Source organism: Triturus cristatus, chromosome 12 (genome assembly GCF_964204655.1).
Source record: "Triturus cristatus chromosome 12, aTriCri1.1, whole genome shotgun sequence".
Lineage (NCBI taxonomy): Eukaryota > Metazoa > Chordata > Amphibia > Caudata > Salamandridae > Triturus > Triturus cristatus.
Window position 1 is genome coordinate 91,167,599 of NC_140595.1, and position 19,225 is coordinate 91,186,823.

The 19,225-nt window shown below is 47.3% G+C and overlaps 1 protein-coding gene across 2 annotated transcripts in view; it reads left to right on the forward strand.

Annotated features, from left to right (window-relative positions):
* DAP3 (death associated protein 3) overlaps nucleotides 1-19,225 on the forward strand; it is a 93,365-nt gene that overhangs the window by 69,019 nt on the left and 5,121 nt on the right. For both annotated transcript variants that reach the window (XM_085637968.1, XM_085637969.1), the window contains exons 6-11: nucleotides 1,261-1,353; nucleotides 2,177-2,307; nucleotides 2,894-2,974; nucleotides 4,123-4,281; nucleotides 17,238-17,297; nucleotides 17,804-17,893. In XM_085637968.1, coding sequence (XP_085494094.1) covers nucleotides 1,261-1,353; nucleotides 2,177-2,307; nucleotides 2,894-2,974; nucleotides 4,123-4,281; nucleotides 17,238-17,297; nucleotides 17,804-17,893 — 614 coding nt within the window. The remainder of the gene's footprint in view (nucleotides 1-1,260; nucleotides 1,354-2,176; nucleotides 2,308-2,893; nucleotides 2,975-4,122; nucleotides 4,282-17,237; nucleotides 17,298-17,803; nucleotides 17,894-19,225) is intronic.

The window sequence follows — 19,225 nt, forward strand, 5'->3', positions numbered from 1 at the left end:
TTTGAGTGACCAAGATCTTGTGTAGGCTTGTGCCAGTAATTTGAAGTTATCTTAAGAACAAGACCTGTTCAAAGACCATTCATTACTGCAGTGAGTGTTCGACCAATGGGACGTCTGGCCAGACAGAATACATAGCACCAAGCGGAAGGGACTCCCTGCCACGCATTATGGAGACCACATGCACACACACCGCCACCGTACACCCTCATTGGCCACCTCAACCCCTTCTCCCTGCTGTAGGTCACATTTGGACATCAATTTTCTTCTTAGTCATATGAATAGTGTGCAGTAGGTACGTCTGCCTCTCTAATAGTATCTGTTTAGAATATTGAGCACAATTTAAGAGAACTTCACTCAAACATTGAACTGGTTTATCAGATGGAACAGGTTGATCTTCCCTCAAACAAAGGGGCGCTACAGAATAGTGACATAGCATGGGTGAAATGGTCCTTGTTACAAGCAAGGAAAATGGCCCTTAGTTGGGTAGTAAAAGATAGCCACCATTTTGGTGCAGTGGACATCTTTTTCATTGGCCCCAGGGCAGCTGCACCTGTGGCAGCATTGATATCTACACCGCTGCTACACCGCAGGCAGGAATAGTGCAGGCGTCCACTACGTAGGCACAAGCAGCAGCAGTCCCCTGCCAGACCGGGAAGGACTGAAAGTGTCCATCCACTCTGAAACAGATAGCAGCTGAGCAAGCTTCCTCCATACTGGCACAAGCAGCCGTATAAGCCTCCTCCACCCTGGCATAAATAGGCCAACCCTGCCCTGTGACCTTCATTAGCAGTACAAGCACATTCAGCAGCACCTAACCTGGTACTGCCCAGTTTGCAAGCTTGCACGCCTAGACACCTTAGGGTAGTAGTGCGTGTTTATTATACATTTTTATTTCATTTAATTCATTCAGCAGCGAAAGCTTCTGTTTCTTCAGAAGTGCAAGCTTCCTTAATGCAAACACTGATCGCCGGGGAAAACATAAGGAATGAAAGTGTAGTTTTGTGCCAATTCCCATTGAACTACTGTCCTCTAAGTTAGGATTGATACAGTGGTAGTTGTGTGTGTTGTCGCAGTGCAAAAGACATTGTTGATTGGATCTAAATTAGTATCACCAAAATGGAAGAATGTGACCCCGTAAGTTCAGCGCCACACATTTACAACCATCCATGATTAGAATAAAGGAAGAGTGGGTATAATTGTTTCTCCTTTGATGTGCATTTCTACACTGTGACATGCCTTTCCTTGACCATTTGCGGCGAGATGGGCAGAGGGGCACTGGGAAATCCCTCACCTTGTGCCACACGATTCATTATTGTGGGCGGCAAGACTGGCTGCTATTGCAAGTTCCTGATGGTAAGAGTTTATCTGTTATTTTTAGTCAAGCAGGAACTGAACCTGTGATCACCACCACTCTTTTCTTGGCTCCCAGTTTCACATATGTATTGGACTATTTCCTGACTGAGCATTTAATGTGAATCTTGTAACATACCCATTGCCCTGTTTGTGGATAACTTCTTTGCCAGTATCTTTCGAATTGGGGTATCTGGGCCTTTGAGTACTCTCTAACAGCCAGAAATCATTCAACAAGCTTCAGAGCTGGACTCTAGCGCCTTGGAACAAAGACCTGAAAACGTAAGCAATAGCACTGAGATGCCCGCTTATACTCTTTGTTATGTAGCTGTATACAGGTACAAGAATCTGCAGTACCTATACTTTCAGTATAAAAAGGGCCAGGTGCATGGTACCTTTAAAGAGGGAATGTTTTTAGTTCCAACAATATAGGCATTTAGTAAAAAAAAAAAAATGAAACACAAGAAACTAACATAAAAAAGGGAATAAACGTGCAGACTGAAAAAATTATGCGCTTTATTTTCATTAGGGATTTCAGTTGGTCTCATGCCTTCACATTGGATTGATTGGTTTGTATTGGTATTTTATCTATTGCTAATGTGCCAGTTTATGCCTACTTCAGAGTACTCTGATTCACTTTAGGCAGTTTTCGGACAGTCGAATTGAAAAGACTGAGCACTGTATATTAAAGGTAAGATAAACCTGAGGCCTCAAGACACTTCGTGGCTCCTGGATTGAGTTATCAAGACCTGTGGCATGGATGATGATGAAAAGAATGAAGATACATGCATGTGGGTGTTTTATTCAGTATGTTATATTATTGCAGCACATCTTCTGGTGAAGAATTGCAAAGAGCTCATGCCATCGTCCTATCACAAGGACCGCTTTGATCAGCCCATCGAAGCCTCCACCTGGCTGAAGAATTTCAAGATCACTAACGAGCGCTTTTTGAATCGGGTAAGTAGGAGCCTTTTGGGTTTTTTGTTGATCAAGCGAGAGACAAGTGCTTGTCATTATCTGCAGACATTGATATGGAGGTGAGCACTGGATGAAAATCAGTGTAATATTTGCACAATACTTTTTACCACCCTTTATTCCGTGGCGTATTGAACATCTAACTTTAAACATCTTCATGGATTCACAATTTAACACCGGGTAATCCCTGTTTCAATTTTTGCCTGTCTGTATGAGCATATAAGTTAGTCAGGACTGTAACATAGAACGTTTTTAACAATCACATAATTGGAAATCACCTCCAGGTGCTTGTATATCAGACATGTGAAATCCAAAACCAATGACCTGGAAAGGCCTTCGAAGTAACAATTGCAAGGAGGGGTTGAGACATGCTAGTTTATCAGTGTGTGGTAATTTACTTTCAGAATATCAAGTGTGGATTTCATTGAATATTGAAGTGGTATCACAAATTTCAAAAACTATATATATTTTTTTACTTTACTGGTGTTAGGAAGATGACAGCAGTTGCCTCTATTTTCAGTCTGCTAGCGAGCGTGGGCAATTTTTCTTTCTGTTGTGTCTGTTTCAGATCCTAACGCAGCAGAAGTATACATGGAGCAAACGAGAATCGACTGAGGAAGGCAGACCACTAGGTGAAGTTGTAGATCAGGTGAGCGACAGCAAGTTCATTAAGGTCTGCTTCTTTTACCAAGAGTTTACAAACATCCAAAGTTTGCATTTGTGCGGATATCCATCTAGAATAGCGAGCTTCTGCTGATCTGTCAGCTTCCTACTAGAGCTCACTAATATGTACATCCTTGTGGTAGTGAAACAGAAAGGATATGCGATTGAAAAATAGTGACGATCAGGACATTGTACAGAGATAATGTGATTACACTATTTAAAGGGTTCTACCAAGGATTTCCTTGGCTATGGCAATCCTCATCCCCCTAGCTATGTGGCATAATTCTTCATCAGGACAGTTCCTCGCCATGGTTTTAAAGCTGGGTCTACAAATGGTAGCTTTTAGACAGAGGTTCATGAAAGTTTAGAAGATGTCTGAATTTTAAGCATGGGTATTTTCCATTTTGTTTTATTGTCCTAAGGTATCTGTAGATATGAGGCAGTGAAAGGACCATTATCACAGTTGAAATAACGTATTGTTTCGATGAACTAATTTTATTTGAGTCCTTCTGCGACTAAGGTTAAAAAAGATTGTAGCTTAAAAATTCCTCTCAAGTGGTTAGGTTAACATATTTCAGCCACTTTTGCCCAGCAAACTAGGGCTTTCATCAGGACCAGGATACCTCTTATTACTCTAACCGGTGTCTAGCTAGAGTTTAAGGTATCGGTGTAAAGAGTAGAAGAAAGGAGTGTGGAAAAAAAGGTTTAGGGATAATTCCGTATATTACACCGTTACACTATCTGGTATTTAGCTACATGTCTCATATTACCCAGAAAGGGGCGCCTAAATAACTTTCTGGTAGTACATGTGCATTAAATAGCAGATTAGACATGAGGTAGGCATTTCTTAAGCTACATCTAGTCTAGGAACCTGGTGTTGAATGAAGCAAAGTCAGTCTTTGTTGACCCCTTAAAACAGTGTAATCATACGAAGTCAGTAGAGAATTGGACTCATTGTTATATCTTGTCTCACTCGCCATATCCTGTGTTTTGGTAGTCCTGTCAGGAAGACAGACGACTCGATGTAAAATGATCCTATGTTGCTTTCTTCCTTCACTGTTGCTAGCCATGAAAAAAAAAAAACATTGTTTTAGAAGTAACTGCGCCTGTTTCTTTCCCGTCTCCTTTTGCAAGGGTTTGACAAGAGTGAAAAGTGCTTCAGATGTCATCGGAGTAGTGTTAAAGGAACTGAAGAGACAAGTTCCCCTCGGCTCCTTCAGGATGCTTGTGGCCATAGATGGTGTGAACGCTCTCTGGGGAAAGACATCCCTGAAAAAAGAGGACAAAAGTCCGGTATGTGGATCAACTAAAACTAACTCAACAATCAAATTTACTTGTTATTTTTGTTGTTGCATCATTTTCTACGGGGAAAAACATCTTTGGGGCTTGTGGAACAGTCACGGACATGCTGAATATCTAAAAGAGAATTAATCATAGTATGCTTGAATAAAGAAGCATGTTGCAAAATTACACAGCCATTTTGATGCGTAGACAGTGGCTCAGATAATGTCCATGCTGTGGCATGGTAGAAAAACCTGGCAGTTCATAAACATGTCCTGCATGACTTTCAGAACCACAACCTACAGGTGAGGCGTAGTTGCAGCAAAACACTGGTGTGGGGCAAGAAATGCCGGGGCAATAGCAGAAGGGAAGCTAGCATACTAGAATGCGAAAATGCGCTAGAGTTGACAAGTCATCGGACAGGCAGAAGGCCAAGTGGGGCAGTGGAACTGAGTCTGAGGATGAGAGGGGCAGGAACTTTTGGGGTCAATCAACAGCAAATGGCAAAGTGTGGGTTTGGAAGGCATGTGCTATATGGGAAAATGAAGTGGCAAGGCATTACTTTGGAAAGGGAATACTTGGGAGGTGAAAGACCGCAGTGAGTCAAAGGAAACCTTGGACAGTAGATCAGGGCAAGCGGAAGGGTGAGTGAGTCCGGGAGAAAGATGATCCTATTGGAGTTCCTATTGGGGAAGAGAACAGTAGGCTAGGGTTGCAGGGGGAAACTGAAGAGCAGTTGGGAGAAGCATTGGCAGGCTGGTAAATGAAGTAGGAGGAAGTAAGAGTCGAACTGAAGGCTGAAGTGTGATGTGAAATTCTGGCAGTAGTTCTAGAAGAGAGGATAGGACAGTTCAGTAGAGTGGGACAGGATTTTGGAAAGAATACACATTTGACAAAATTATAATATGTGTGTGTTAGACCTGTCAGCCCTTTGGCTGTTCCCTCCTCAGTCTATTTTTTTCCCTTTACCCCCTCATTTTTTTTCCTGTCCACTAACTTCTTTTTGGTGTTGGTGTAGAGGCTCCGGGCGTCCCACTCTCACTATCTGAGAGAGAGGCGCAAGATGCTTCCATGAAGAAATGAAGGAAGAGGGAGGGTAGTTTCACAAAATGGTGGTTCCAACTGTCGCCTCAGAACCTGGGCCATAGACTGCCATGAGAGGTTCCGGAACCTTCTGGGCCACTCTGGCCAGGCAGGCCCCAGGTTATAAATAGAGGTGAGGGGGGGGTCGGCCATTTTAGGACTTAGTTGAGCTGTGAGGAAGTCAGGAGTAAGGCACCTGAGTGGGGAGGTGGCTGCGCTAGATAGGGAATTGACAGGTCTTCGGGTCTGCGCAACTTCCCGCATCAGCTGACACCACCCTCAACCTTCTGACCGGTCCCTGAACACAGCCAATGACTCTGGGGGTCATCGTCATCTTGGGGCCCTCAGCGTGGTCAGAAACCCTGAAGTAGGACCAAGGGGAAGAATCGCCGTCTGGGACTACCTTGCCCTCATCCTTGTTGTTGCCTGGGATTTTGACCCCAATTGGCCCTAGCGACTGTCCACCTTCCCTGGCTGTAGGGGAAGGGATCGTGCCCAATAATCCAAAGACTGGCGGGCCTACTCAACTGCTCTAATGTGAGCCTTGCACCCTTAATTTCTGCCCCCCCTGCCACTGATCTCTACCTGGTACCCTCACCGCCGCAGCTCCGGGTTTGTGGGATTGCCTGAGATCCCCAGGGAGTGGCCTAAGATCGGCGGGAGGTCTGGGGAGGTGTCGGGACTCCTTGGTGTAGCCAGCGAGCATCGCGTCTGTATGCTGAGGAGAAAGCTGCATCCAGGAAGCACGGGACGAGTCCGGCCTTGAAGCCGACATCCTGGAGTCACGTGAGCAGGGCCAAGGCCGAAGCGCCGCCCCCCTGCTGCCAGCCGAGGGTGGAGGCCGCGCCCCGCAAGCCGCGCTGCTACTGGCGGCTGCGGGTGCGCTTGACTGAGGAAGTGGAGCGGAGTCGAGTCGGCGCCTGGCCTGGGAGTCCGCTAAAGAGTGGAGCGGCAGCGGGGAAGTTGGCGGGAGAGCGAGGACCCCGCCAACTGAGGAAATCACCCCACGGGGAAGCCCTTATGGGAGGTGGTCGGTGGGTGTGCACTGTCCTCAACCCCCCTAAGGAAGTCTCCCTCTTGGCCAACAAGCGAGCACTGCTTCGTGAGGAGGATTCCAGGTGTACACAGTAAGCTGGGCATGATAACAGGGGGAAGGTTCTGGAGAATACACGCTTTAGGCCAAAGCATGACCTGTTAAATCCAGTTACTGGTCCCTTGGAGAAATACCGGTTCAAGCTATTAATACCGGCACTTTGGTAAAATTCCCCAAGTGTGACTGAAGTTAACGCATTGACGATTTCAAGCATACCGCAGGAGGTAGCAGTTTGAAGTCTAGAAACAGAATAAGTTATATGCACTGCTTAACTGTAATGGAACCGTATTGGTGAGAAAGTAACCTGCAAGTAAATTGCCTTGATGTGCCTAATTGACTGCCAGCAGCATTGTTGATCTCAATATGTACCTCAATATGTAAAGGGCTGATTATTAATGACGGTATAAGGTTTAGAAAGTATAGCAGTTAGGGTAACCATCTATCAGAAGAGCGCTGTATAGACTGAGATGAACATCTGAAGTCGTGTATTATGTAAATGTTCTTTGGAGCGCAGTCTGTGAGGATTTGAATTTACACTCCAGAGTCCAGGCAGGGTGGAAGCCTCAGGGAGTGTTTAAGTATCTGCTGTGCTAAAGTAAAACACGAGGGGAATGTTACTGTCAAGTCAAATGTAATGAAATGTTTTGCCCTGAAATGTGCTGGATGAAAAGAAACTGATTAGTCATGTTGAAGAGGGAAAGATAAAGACTTCTTCTAAACTTCATCAAAATTCGGTGTAGCGTCATTTTTAAGTGGTGTTGCTTTAGATTGCGAGTTGGGTGTGATGCAAGCACGATATGCCTTACTGGAATAAAAGCCCTTTGGCCTGAGCCAAGCTACCCCAAGGACGTTAGGTCCAACAAGTTGGTGTTCAGCGGTGGGATACTGAGTCTGTGCTTGCATCCATTCATTGGCAGTTTGGCGCGCGCCACAACCTACACCTGATTGTTGTTTTTATTGGAGTTTTCTCCAGGTTGTCTCCCTAATTGGAATTTTTCAAAATTGTTCTGTCCTGTGGTGTACTTCTTCTTAAAGGAAGGGTCTCCTATCGTGAAGTTCTTCTCTGCAGTGTTGGGGCCCACCTGGTAGGATGGAGTTTGAGTTGGGTAGGCTGGAAGAGTATACTGTAACCCAGCTAAAGGAATTCTGCCAGGAGAGGGGGGTATTCTTCAAGCAGGGGGCGAAGAAAATAGAACTCCAAACTAGCTTGAGAGCCTGGGTTATGGCCCACCCTAGCGGAAAACGGGAGGAGGAGGGGCCAGGACCGGACACTACGGAAGGGACAGAATCACTTTTTCCCCCTGAAAACGGCAACAAGGATGTAGGACCTAGTGCCCCTTCAAGAGCGGGTAGTAGCGCTTCGGGGGGGAGCCTGTCTTCAGCTGATTTAGTTGACAGGAGGGAAGAGAGGCAGTTCAAAATGGATCTAGCCCGCTTGGAGAAAGAAAGGGAGGAGAGGAGGTTCCTCCATGAGCTCCATTTAAAGGAATTGGATCTCCAGGCCTTACAGCTTGGAACCCCCAGCAGTCCCATTGGTGGCAGCGTACATAGAGAGATCACCAGAGAGCCCAGACCCTATCTGCCAAAGGACGTAGTCGCCAGCTATGGTGTCGGGGATGACATTGCTAAATGGTTGGCTGCCTATGAGGTCTCCTTACGAGCCCATGGGATCCCCGAAGTTCAGTGGGGGGGTGGTCTATATAGGTATATGCCTCCGGTGGGGAGGGATGCCCTTTTAGCTCTGGAACAGCGAGAACAGACCGATTACCCCACCATGAAGGTCGCCCTAATTAGGAAGTTTGGGCTGACCCCTGAGAAATACAGGCAGAGATTTCGGGGTAGTCAAAAGCTGGCCACCCAAAATTGGGTGGAATTCCTGGACTACGCCAAGAAGGCCTTGGAGGGCTGGGTACAGGGCAGTGAGGTGAAAGACTACGAGGGGTTGTATAACCTGGTTTTACGGGAGCACCTCCTCGAGAAAAGTTTTCCGGAGCTGCGTCAACACCTGGTGGACAGCAAGCTAACTAATCCTAGGAAGCTTGCAGAGGAGGCGGATATCTGGGCAAGTACCCGGGTATCCTCAAAAGGGACTGGAGGGAATTTCCAAGGGGCTGGTCAGGGCGCCCCCCAGAAGAAAGAGGGGGGGAGACAAAAAGAAGGAGTTCCCTAAAGGCCCCCAAAAGAGTTCGCAAGGAAAGTGATTAGGATTCCCTCCTAAGGTTGGCCCCCACAATCCCCCTTATCCTGACCGTGGTCAGCAGCCTAGGGTTGTCCGTTGTTATGAGTGTGGCGAGATTGGGCATTACAAGGGGGATGCCAAGTGTCCCAAGAGACCACACCCTCCCCTTGGAGGAAAGACCCCTGGGGTGGCGAGTGTAGTGCTCGGGGAGGAGTTGCCCCTAGATAAGGGAGGTGAGTGGGCAGGGCTAACCTTAGTGTCCCTAGGGGATTGTGAGATGGTTCCTAAGACCCATGTGCCCTCGAATACTACTAAGTACAGGCAATGGGTCACCATCAATGCCCAGAGGGTGGAGGCTCTGAGGGACACAGGAGTCAGCTGGTGTCCCCGGAGCAAGTAGTACCCAACATAGTCCACCCGGTTGTGATGGCTGACAACCGAGAGGGTCACTATCCGGTGGCCCAGATTCCCCTTGAGTGGGAAGGGGTTGCGGGTCCTCTACGAGTTGCGGTAAGCCCTGCCATGCCGGTCGACTGTCTGCTGGGAAATGACCTTGAACACACGGCATGGAAGGAGGTCGAGTTCAAGGCTCACATGGAGATGTTGGGGACACCTGAGTGGACTTGTGCCAACACACGGTCCGTGACTGCCCGAAGAGGGAGTTCACAGAGGTTGGAGCCTGGGACAAAGGCCCAACCAGCTGCCAGAAAGGGTAAACCGGGACAGGGGAAGCCTGCCCCGGCATCTGAACCTCAGAAGGTGGATGGGGCGACTGAAGTGGTCCCGGAGTCTACAGAGGGGGATGTGACTTCCCTGGAGGGCTTACCTACCCCTGCAGAATGGCAGGTGGAGGGAGGACCTACTAGGGAGGAGCTTTGTCGGGCCCAGAAGGAGTGCCCTACCCTTGAGGGTTTGCGGCGACAGGCCGAAGCCCAGGCAGCGGGTAACGATTCGGGGAACTTCCACATATATTGGGAAGATGTTCTCCTCTATAGCGAACCCAAGGCTCCGGTGCATGGGTCATCCCGGGCCTTGGTAGTTCCCCAGCGTTACCGAGCCTTCCTGTTGGGATTGGCTCACGAAATACCCTTGGCAGGACACTTGGGACAGGATAAGACTTTTGCTCGACTTGTTCCTCATTTCTACTGGCCTCAGATGAGGATTACGTCCGACACTTTTTGTAGGACGTGTGTAACCTGCCAAGCTAGTAGGAAAACAGGGGTGAAGCTGAAGGCTCCCCTGGAACCACTGCCTGTCGTTGGCATCCCCTTTGAAAGGGTGGGCATCGACATTGTTGGGCCATTAGATCCACCAACGTCTGCCGGTCACAGGTTCATCCTGGTTCTGGTGGATCATGCCACCCGGTACCCAGAGGCTATTCCTCTGAGGACCATTACTGCACCTGCGGTGGCACGGGCTCTGATGGGGATTTTCACCCGGATGGGGTTCCCCAAGGAAGTTGTGTCGGACAGAGGTACCAACTTCATGTCGGCATACATGCGGGCTATGTGGAAAGAGTGTGGAGTCACTTACCGGTTCTCCACCCCTTATCACCCCCAGACCAATGGTCTGGTGGAAAGGTTTAACAAGACCTTAAATGGCATGATCAGGAGTCTGCCCGAGAGCCTGCGGAGGAAATGGGACGTCCTCCTACCTTGTTTGCTGTTTTCCTACAGGGAGGTACCACAGAAGGGAGTGGGCTTCAGCCCCTTCGAGCTGTTGTACGGACACCCTGTGCGTGGACCCCTCAGCCTGGTGAAGGATGGATGGGAAAGGACTCCCAGAAAACTTCCCCCGGATGTGGTGAGCTATATGCTGGCCTTTTGTAGCCAAATGGCTCGGTTGTGGAAGCAGGCTTCCGAAAATCTAGAAGCCAGCCAGACGGTCATGAAGGAATGGTATGACCGAAATGCTCACCCGGTGGAGCTGGAGCCTGACCAGAAGGTGTGGGTTATGGAGCCTGGGGAGCTTAGTGCCCTCCAGGATCGCTGGTCAGGCCCCTTTGAGGTGATTGAAAAGAAGGGTAAGGTCACATATGTGGTGGACCTTAAGACCCCCAGGCAGCCCCATCGAGTGCTCCATGTCAACCGCCTCAAACCCCACCAAGAGAGACCAGAGGTCACGTTGATGATGGTGACTGATGGATCAGAGGAAGAGGAAAGTGAACCTCTTCCTGATCTTTTCGCGTCCCAGGAAAAGGATGGGTCGTTGGAGGGAGTGATCCTCTCACCATCCCTAACTCCCGAACAGCGGAGGGACTGCCGCCAGGTTTTGGAGCAGTATGCCTCCTTGTTCTCCCTTATCCCGGGAAGGACTCATCTGTGTACCCATGATGTGGACACAGGGGACAGCCTACCTGTGAAGTCCAAGTCCTACCGTTTATCGGATAAGGTGAAGGCTAGCATCCATGGAGAAGTCACCAAGATGCTAGAGCTGGGGGTGATTGAACCTTCAAGCAGTCGCTGGGCCAGTCCGGTGGTACTGGTACCCAAAGCTGCCCCGCCGGACACCACCCCAGAACTCCGGTTCTGTGTGGATTACAGGGGACTGAATTCTGTGACAAAGACCGATGCTCATCCTATCCCGAGGGTGGATGAGCTCATTGACCGGTTGGGAGCTGCCCAATATCTAAGTACCTTTGACCTTGCATCCGGGTACTGGCAGATCTCCCTGACAGACGGACCAAAGGAAAGGTCAGCCTTCTCTACACCCGAGGGTCACTATCAGTTCTGTGTGATGCCCTTTGGGCTCAAGAACGCCCCTGCCACTTTTCAGCGGCTGGTGAACCAGGTCCTCTCCGGGATGGAGGCCTTTTCGATTGCGTACCTGGATGACCTCGCTGTCTTCAGCAGCAGTTGGGAGGACCATTTGTGTCACCTTCAGGCTGTCCTTCAGGCTTTGCAGCAAGCGGGTCTGACCAGTAAGTGCCAGATCGGGCAGGGGTCGGTAGCGTACCTCGGTCACTTGGTGGGTCGGGGCAAGGTGCAACCCCTCCAGGCCAAGATTGAAACCATCATGGCCTGGGAACCCCCCAAGACTCAGACGGAGGTCCGAGCCTTTCTGGGCCTCACTGGCTACTACCGACGCGTCGTCAAGGTATGGAACTATCGTGGCTCCCTTGACTGAGCTCACTTCTAAAAAGCACCCTCGACGGGTAGTCTGGACCGAGGGGTGTCAACAAGCCTTTGACACCTTGAAAAAGGCGATGTGTGCGGCGCCTGTCCTCAGGGCCCCTGACTTCTCCAAGGAGTTCATCGTCCAAACGGATGCGTCGGAGCATGGTATCGGGGCAGTGCTGTCGCAACTCAATGAGGAGGGTCTGGACCAACCTGTGGTTTTCCTGTCCAGGAGACTACTCCCCCGGGAACAGAGGTGGAGTGCGATTGAGAGGGAGGCTTTTGCGGTGGTGTGGGCTCTGAAGAAGCTGCGGCCATACCTGTTTGGCTCGCACTTCCTGGTTCAGACCGACCACCGGCCCCTCAGGTGGCTGATGCAAATGAGGGGCGAGAATCCTAAGTTATTGAGGTGGTCCATCTCCCTACAGGGAATGGACTTTAGGGTGGAACATCGCCCAGGAGTGGACCACGCCAATGCTGACGGTCTCTCCAGGTATTTCCGCCTTAGTGAAGAGAACTCCCAAGGGATTGGGTAGATCTCCCCACTTTCAGCTGGGGGGGACGCATGTTAGACCTGTCAGCCCTTTGGCTGTTCCCTCCTCATTCTATTTTTTTCCCTTTACCCCCTCATTTTTTTTCCTGTCCACTAACTTCTTTTTGGTGTTGGTGTAGAGGCTCCGGGCGTCCCACTCTCACTATCTGAGGGAGAGGCGCAAGGTGCTTCCATGAAGAAATGAAGGAAGAGGGAGGGTAGTTTCACAAAATGGTGGTTCCAACTGTCGCCTCAGAACCTGGGCCATAGACTGCCATGAGAGGTTCCGGAACCTTATGGGCCACTCTGGCCAGGCAGGCCCCAGGTTATAAATAGAGGTGAGGGGGGGGGTCGGCCATTTTAGGACTTAGTTGAGCTGTGAGGAAGTCAGGAGTAAGGCACCTGAGTGGGGAGGTGGCTGCGCTAGATAGGGAATTGACAGGTCTTCGGGTCTGCGCAACTTCCCGCATCAGCTGACACCACCCTCAACCTTCTGACCGGTCGCTGAACACAGCCAATGACTCTGGGGGTCATCGTCATCTTGGGGCCCTCAGCGTGGTCAGAAACCCTGAAGTAGGACCAAGGGGAAGAATCGCCGTCTGGGACTACCTTGCCCTCATCCTTGTTGTTGCCTGGGATTTTGACCCCAATTGGCCCTAGCGACTGTCCACCTTCCCTGGCTGTAGGGGAAGGGATCGTGCCCAATAATCCAAAGACTGGCGGGCCTACTCAACTGCTCTAATGTGAGCCTTGCACCCTTAATTTCTGCCCCCCCCCCCCTTCCACTGATCTCTACCTGGTACCCTCACCGCCGCAGCTCCGGGTTTGTGGGATTGCCTGAGATCCCCAGGGAGTGGCCTAAGATCGCCGGGAGGTCTGGGGAGGTGTCGGGACTCCTCGGTGTAGCCAGCGAGCATCGCGTCTGTCGGCTGAGGAGAAAGCTGCATCCAGGAAGCACGGGACGGGACCGGCCTTGAAGCCGACGTCCTGGAGTCACGTGAGCAGGGCCAACGCCGAAGCGCCGCCCCCCTGCTGCCAGCCGAGGGTGGAGGCCGCGCCCCCGCAAGCCGCGCTGCTACTGGCGGGTGCGCTTGACTGAGGAAGTGGAGCGGAGTCGAGTCGGCGCCTGGCCTGGGAGTCCGCTAAAGAGTGGAGCGGCAGCGGGTAAGTTGGCGGGAGAGCGAGGACCCCGCCAACTGAGGAAATCACCCCACGGGGAAGCCCTTATGGGAGGTGGTCGTGGGTGTGCACTGTCCTCAACCCCACTAAGGAAGTCTCCCTCTTGGCCAACAAGCGAGCACCGCTTCGTGAGGAGGATTCCAGGTGTACACAGTAAGCTGGGCATGATAACAGGGGGAAGGTTCTGAGAGTACACACTTTAGGCCAAAGGATGACCTGTTAAACCCAGTTACTGGTCCCTTGGAGAAATACCGGTTCAAGCTATTAATACCGGCACTTTGGTAAAATTCCCCACGTGTGACTGAAGTTAACGCATTGACGATTTCAAGCATACCGCAGGAGGTAGCAGTTTGAAGTCTAGCAACAGAATAAGTTATATGTACTGCTTAACTGTAATGGAACCGTATTGGTGAGAAAGTAACCTGCAAGTAAATTGCCTTGATGTGCCTAATTGACTGCCAGCAGCATTGTTGATCTCAATATGTACCTCAATATGTAAAGGGCTGATTATTAATGACGTTATAAGGTTTAGAAAGTATAGCAGTTAGGGAAACCATCTATCAGAAGAGCGCCGTATAGACTGAGATGAACATCTGAAGTCGTGTATTATGTAAATGTTCTTTGGAGCGCAGTCTGTGAGGATTTGAATTTGCACTCCAGAGTCCAGGCAGGGTGGAAGCCTCAGGGAGTGTTTAAGTATCTGCTGTGCCAAAGTAAAACACGAGGGGAATGTTACTGTCAAGTCAAATGTAATGAAATGTTTTGCCCTGAAATGTGCTGGATGAAAAGAAACTGATTAGTCATGTTGAAGAGGGAAAGATAAAGACTTCTTCTAAACTTCATCAAAATTCGGTGTAGCGTCATTTTTAAGTGGTGTTGCGTTAGATTGCGAGTTGGGTGTGATGCAAGCACGATATGCCTTACTGGAATAAAAGCCCTTTGGCCTGAGCCAAGCTACCCCAAGGACGTTAGGTCCAACAGTGTGTTTACTTATTGGTCCCGCAGGCCCTCTGTGTGGTTCATGGCACTATAGAGCCTTGTTACAATACTTGGTTTGCAACGGGTGTCTCATAGACTCAGTGATCAGGTACCAGTCACTTTTAACGGACCATTCTCAACAAGCTGTCCTGCCTGTTTTTAAGCAGAAACTTCGAGAGAGCACTTGCGGTTTCACCTAGTCCCACACTGTTGAGTATTTCGTGTTATAATATGTTCTCTGTTTATATGATTTCTTATGATGCCATAAGCTTCTCTATATCCCTTCTCTATCACCGTTATGCCCTTAGTGTGTTCCTTCCTCTCCCTCTCCACTTTGCCTCCTTGATATCCCAACCTTTGAACATTTGCTGATTACCTTTCGAGTTTGGATCTGTTACGTTGAGGCACCGGCTCACTGCAAAGGTTGACTCACCAATGGTACCTTTGTAAACTACTTGTTTTGTAAACTGTCTATTGCTGGGATGCGTTATGAAGAACCAGGGCATGCATGAGGAACCTTACGGATGTGATGGTGCTTTGGCTGTTGATCCAGCCAAATGATCTTGTTACTAGTGTTAAAATTCCCCAGTTTCCCCAACGAGGAAAGAGGAGTTGAGTTCAGATCTCTGTTCATAAGATGCCATGCAGATCCCCATTAGCCGCTCTCTGTCACGTTTGTACCCTTTGTATGTTCTCTCCACTCCTTCCTGCTTTGCCTCTTTGGTGTTTGACCTTCTGATGTACCTACATTAGAACGAGAGCTGGTTACCTCACAAAATTTGGTTCTGTTGAATTAAAGCGTCGCCTGGCTGTGACTGAAGTGTCACCAAACATGCTTTCATTCTTCTAATAAACTGCTTTTTGTGAACTCTTTTTTTTTTTTTTTTTTTTTGTAAAGCTTCTGAATTTTAACCTTGCATGTTCCCCTTCTAACTGTAATCTCCACTAATAGTCTATACTGCAGCTCCTGCACTGATGCTACTCGGCTTTACACCACAGTAGTGATAGTGCGGCTCTCAAACAACTTTTTCGTTAGGTGATTAAATCAAGTACTGTTTTAACCAAACCAGACTTAAAGTAACATACTTAATAACATTTCTTTCTTATCCAACTGCTAAATTCACAGTGTTATAAGAGACACTTATACTGACTGGTAACATATAACTCTGCTGCTGCAATTTGCTGTTTTTGGGAAGAGTACCATTAAATATAGGAACTCAAGCTAGGTCTCAGTGTTTGGGTACACGTTTGGGGCTGATTTGGAGGTACTGTTCCATGTGCCATACTGGAAATAGGGGGAGCAGCTTGTAGGAAAACATATCAAAGAATAGAATGTTGAACATTTCTGCAAGTCCTGTTCGATCCATTTGGGAACAGCTTCCCTTGTGATGTTATAGAAGCTTACACAGCTTCAAACTTAATACGCTGCATGACAGTATTAATCAGAATAATCATTAAACTAAATGGTTTCATTATGCTTCATAATTGTAATTAGCCAGTACTGAGGTTATCTATCTCAGAACCACGATTGGTTGAGAAATAGACTGAGTTACTACATACATGTCAATCGGCTTCTGCATGGTTTCTGTATGAGGCAAGTGTTTGATAAATGATCATTCTTGTTCGCCTCCTATGTTTGTAACTCTGATATCTTTATCTACTGGTTGCGTGTATTATAACAAACAATCAGCCATATTGGTGTCTGAAAGAGTTATGTTTACTGGGCACCGTGCAATTTTTTTTTGTATCAGCATAAGATTGTAAGTATAATATTGTATGTTAACTGACTGGTCCACCAGATCGCTTTCAGAGGAACTGACAATTCCAAACCTCTGGGCCTTTTTAAGTTTTCGCAGTAATTTATATTAGAACCTAGAACAAGACAAAAAACTCCTGAAATGTACACTAGGCATTTAGTGAAGAGGGAGCTAGGATTGGCCGTTGCTGGCGGCTTGAAAGAGGCTGTGTCTCGTGAGATTGCGCAAGATAGTGTAGCATGTAAACTGAACACGAATAAATTACCTTCACATCTATCGGAATTTGTTCTCACCATACAAAGAAGCTTTAGAAGAACGCATTGTGCTGCTTTTGATGTACTGCACAGGAAGGACTTTACCCGGTCCCCTTGGGATGTTTAGCTGTAAATTGTTTCTCGAGGACCATTTGTACTGTATCCCTCTCGATGGTGGTTTCTGGAAGCAGAGTGGGGTCTTGATTGGTGGCATTCCTGAAGAAGTCGTTTCACGCCAAAACACGCATCAAAGATATTAAATTCAAGCCACAGTAGAGGGTGAAAATTGAACTTGGGCCATCATACTTCGACATGTACAGAAGGAGAACATTTTTATAAAGGACAATTGAAGAAAGTTAAAGCATGAAATGAAATAATGAAAACACTCAAGACCTATGTTGATATTGACATAAGAAGCTGTTTTAGTATGTGTATGGGTGCATGAAATGTTTCTGGATGTATGAGGTATGAACGTGTATAGAGTGAAGTGTTTTTAAGATTGACTATTCATGTTTTTAAGTAGACCTGCATTTAGAACAGCCAGGATAGGAAGCCTGGAGATATGAAACCAATGGGAATATATTGAAAAAGAATTGATGAAATTGCAGATATTTTTACTAAAAATAGGAATAAAATGATAAACAATAAAACGTAACCTTCTGGGCCGTACAGTTATGTGTGTATAGGAGATTGATGAGCGCATTTGGAAAAGAAAAGTTGCCGCGGGATTTTGTGTCTATCACTAGGCATTTAAGGCATATGTTCTGATAGAATTTGACTTGCTCCTCTGCCCTTAGGTTGAGCCAGAAGAGCTTACGCTGGTCCATAACCTGAGGAAGATGGTTCACAATGACTGGGTGAGTTTGACATCAATGTGTTTCCGAGAGTTCTAGGCACACCTATGATTGAATAAATGGCTGATGTGAGAGGAGCTAATGTATGAATGTATGTTCTTCCTCGATGGTTGCCAAACTAATGGATGAATGCAGGTACTTGCAGAGGGGTGGACGACGTTAGCGTGATCTGCTATATTAATTTTTTAAGGCATGTCAGTTGTAGCAGGAACTCCTAATTGAAGCATCTGAGATGTGTGCACCCTTCTCTAGTCTTGGATGCTTTATTCCAGGCCATGGAGAGATTTGTGTACATGTGGCATACACATGTTAGATCTGCCCAATAGCAGCCAACTCTTGTCTTTCAATTAAAAATAAAGGATTCAGAGCTACCACCATTGAGAGGAAAATAAATTATAGTATTCTCTTAGGAGAGTGGGTGAGAAAGAAAACAGTATTACAACTGATTCATAGGCCGTTTTGGCCACTGGCTGAATAACATTTTAAGTGACTTCACTGTTGTTTTTCAGACTGGAGGGGCCATTGTGATGACTGTGGCCCAGACCGGATCCCTTTTCATGCCCGTCTCTGCATATCTCCCTCATGAGTTACTGGGAAAGGTGAGCAATGAAAACTGAAATGTAAGCATTCTAGTAAAGATACCTGAAACAACAGATTCAACAATAATTGACATATTTAACTCATTAAAATGATGTGTGAAAGCCATGTCAATTTGTCCTGAATTATAATTAGGCATGTATTCTGATTGTTTGAATAGAGTATGATATCATATTTCAACAGCTTGTACTTAAGATATCAATTGGAAAGTGGAAATTGAATGCCTTTTGCAACATCCATCCACTGTATTGCTTATTAGTGTTTTTCTTATAAGAGTCTGAGAATTTTCAGTCATTAAGTAACTTTTTCTTATCAAAGTTTTCATTGTTGCTATTTACCAGGGGAGTGTCAGTTATTCGTGGCGCTTTCATACCGCACAGTGTGCCAATATGGCAAAGCAGCGCTGAGAGCCTTTAGAACACCCCGATGCTCCACAAATGGCCTTTAGGCAACCACCAATGCTCCACAAATGACCTTGCCATCTGTGCCATCGTTATTGTTATTTTCCAGCATCACACTCCGTCATAGAGGAGACGAGCAGGGTGTAGAGAGAACGTGCAATTTTGTTTAAGAATTTTTGGGTGGAAAGACTCTCCAATAACTCAATTCATATTTACCTCCTTAGATCTGGCAATGGCTGTTTGATAAAGGCAACATCAAAGTCACTTAATCTCCCCGTGCCTAACAAAAATGAATGTGTCCTTATGTAACGCAACTGGTGGTATGTACAGCGCTCTGATAGCTGATACCTTTGGGTCAAGTTTGCGCTATATAAAACTCTGAGGAAAAAAAGTCAATTAAATAGGCGTTGTGGAGATAATCACCATCTTTAGTCCAGGTAGAATCCAAGTGGGTGCTATTCAAAGAGTCACTAACATAGCCTTTCGAAAATAAAGCTAAATAACCAACACTTTGAAGCACACACAAGAAATATGATGTCTGAATGGGCCCCAAAGTATTTCTCTCCGCGTCTTTGCACCCCCTCCCTTCTGGAAACTATCAATTACAAATGATTTAATATGGCAAAAAATCAAAAATGTTGGAACTGGTATGGTTTTCCAGCACCAGAATTGTCAGCGGTGTAATTGCGAAAGCCAATGGCTTTCGAATGTTGGGAACAGCTTGGATATTTGTTTAGCTGAGCATTACTAAGGTGTAGAAACTGGCAGAGAAAAGCATCCAACCCATTACTGGACATGAGGCAGCATCAAATATCGCAAGAAGCAACGCATTCCAAATGAGGATCAAGAAGATGATCTTTCAAAAGAGGAGATGCACTTAAATGATGGGAATGGAGTCAGTAAGTAGAATCTCCATATGAGAAAGAAATGTGC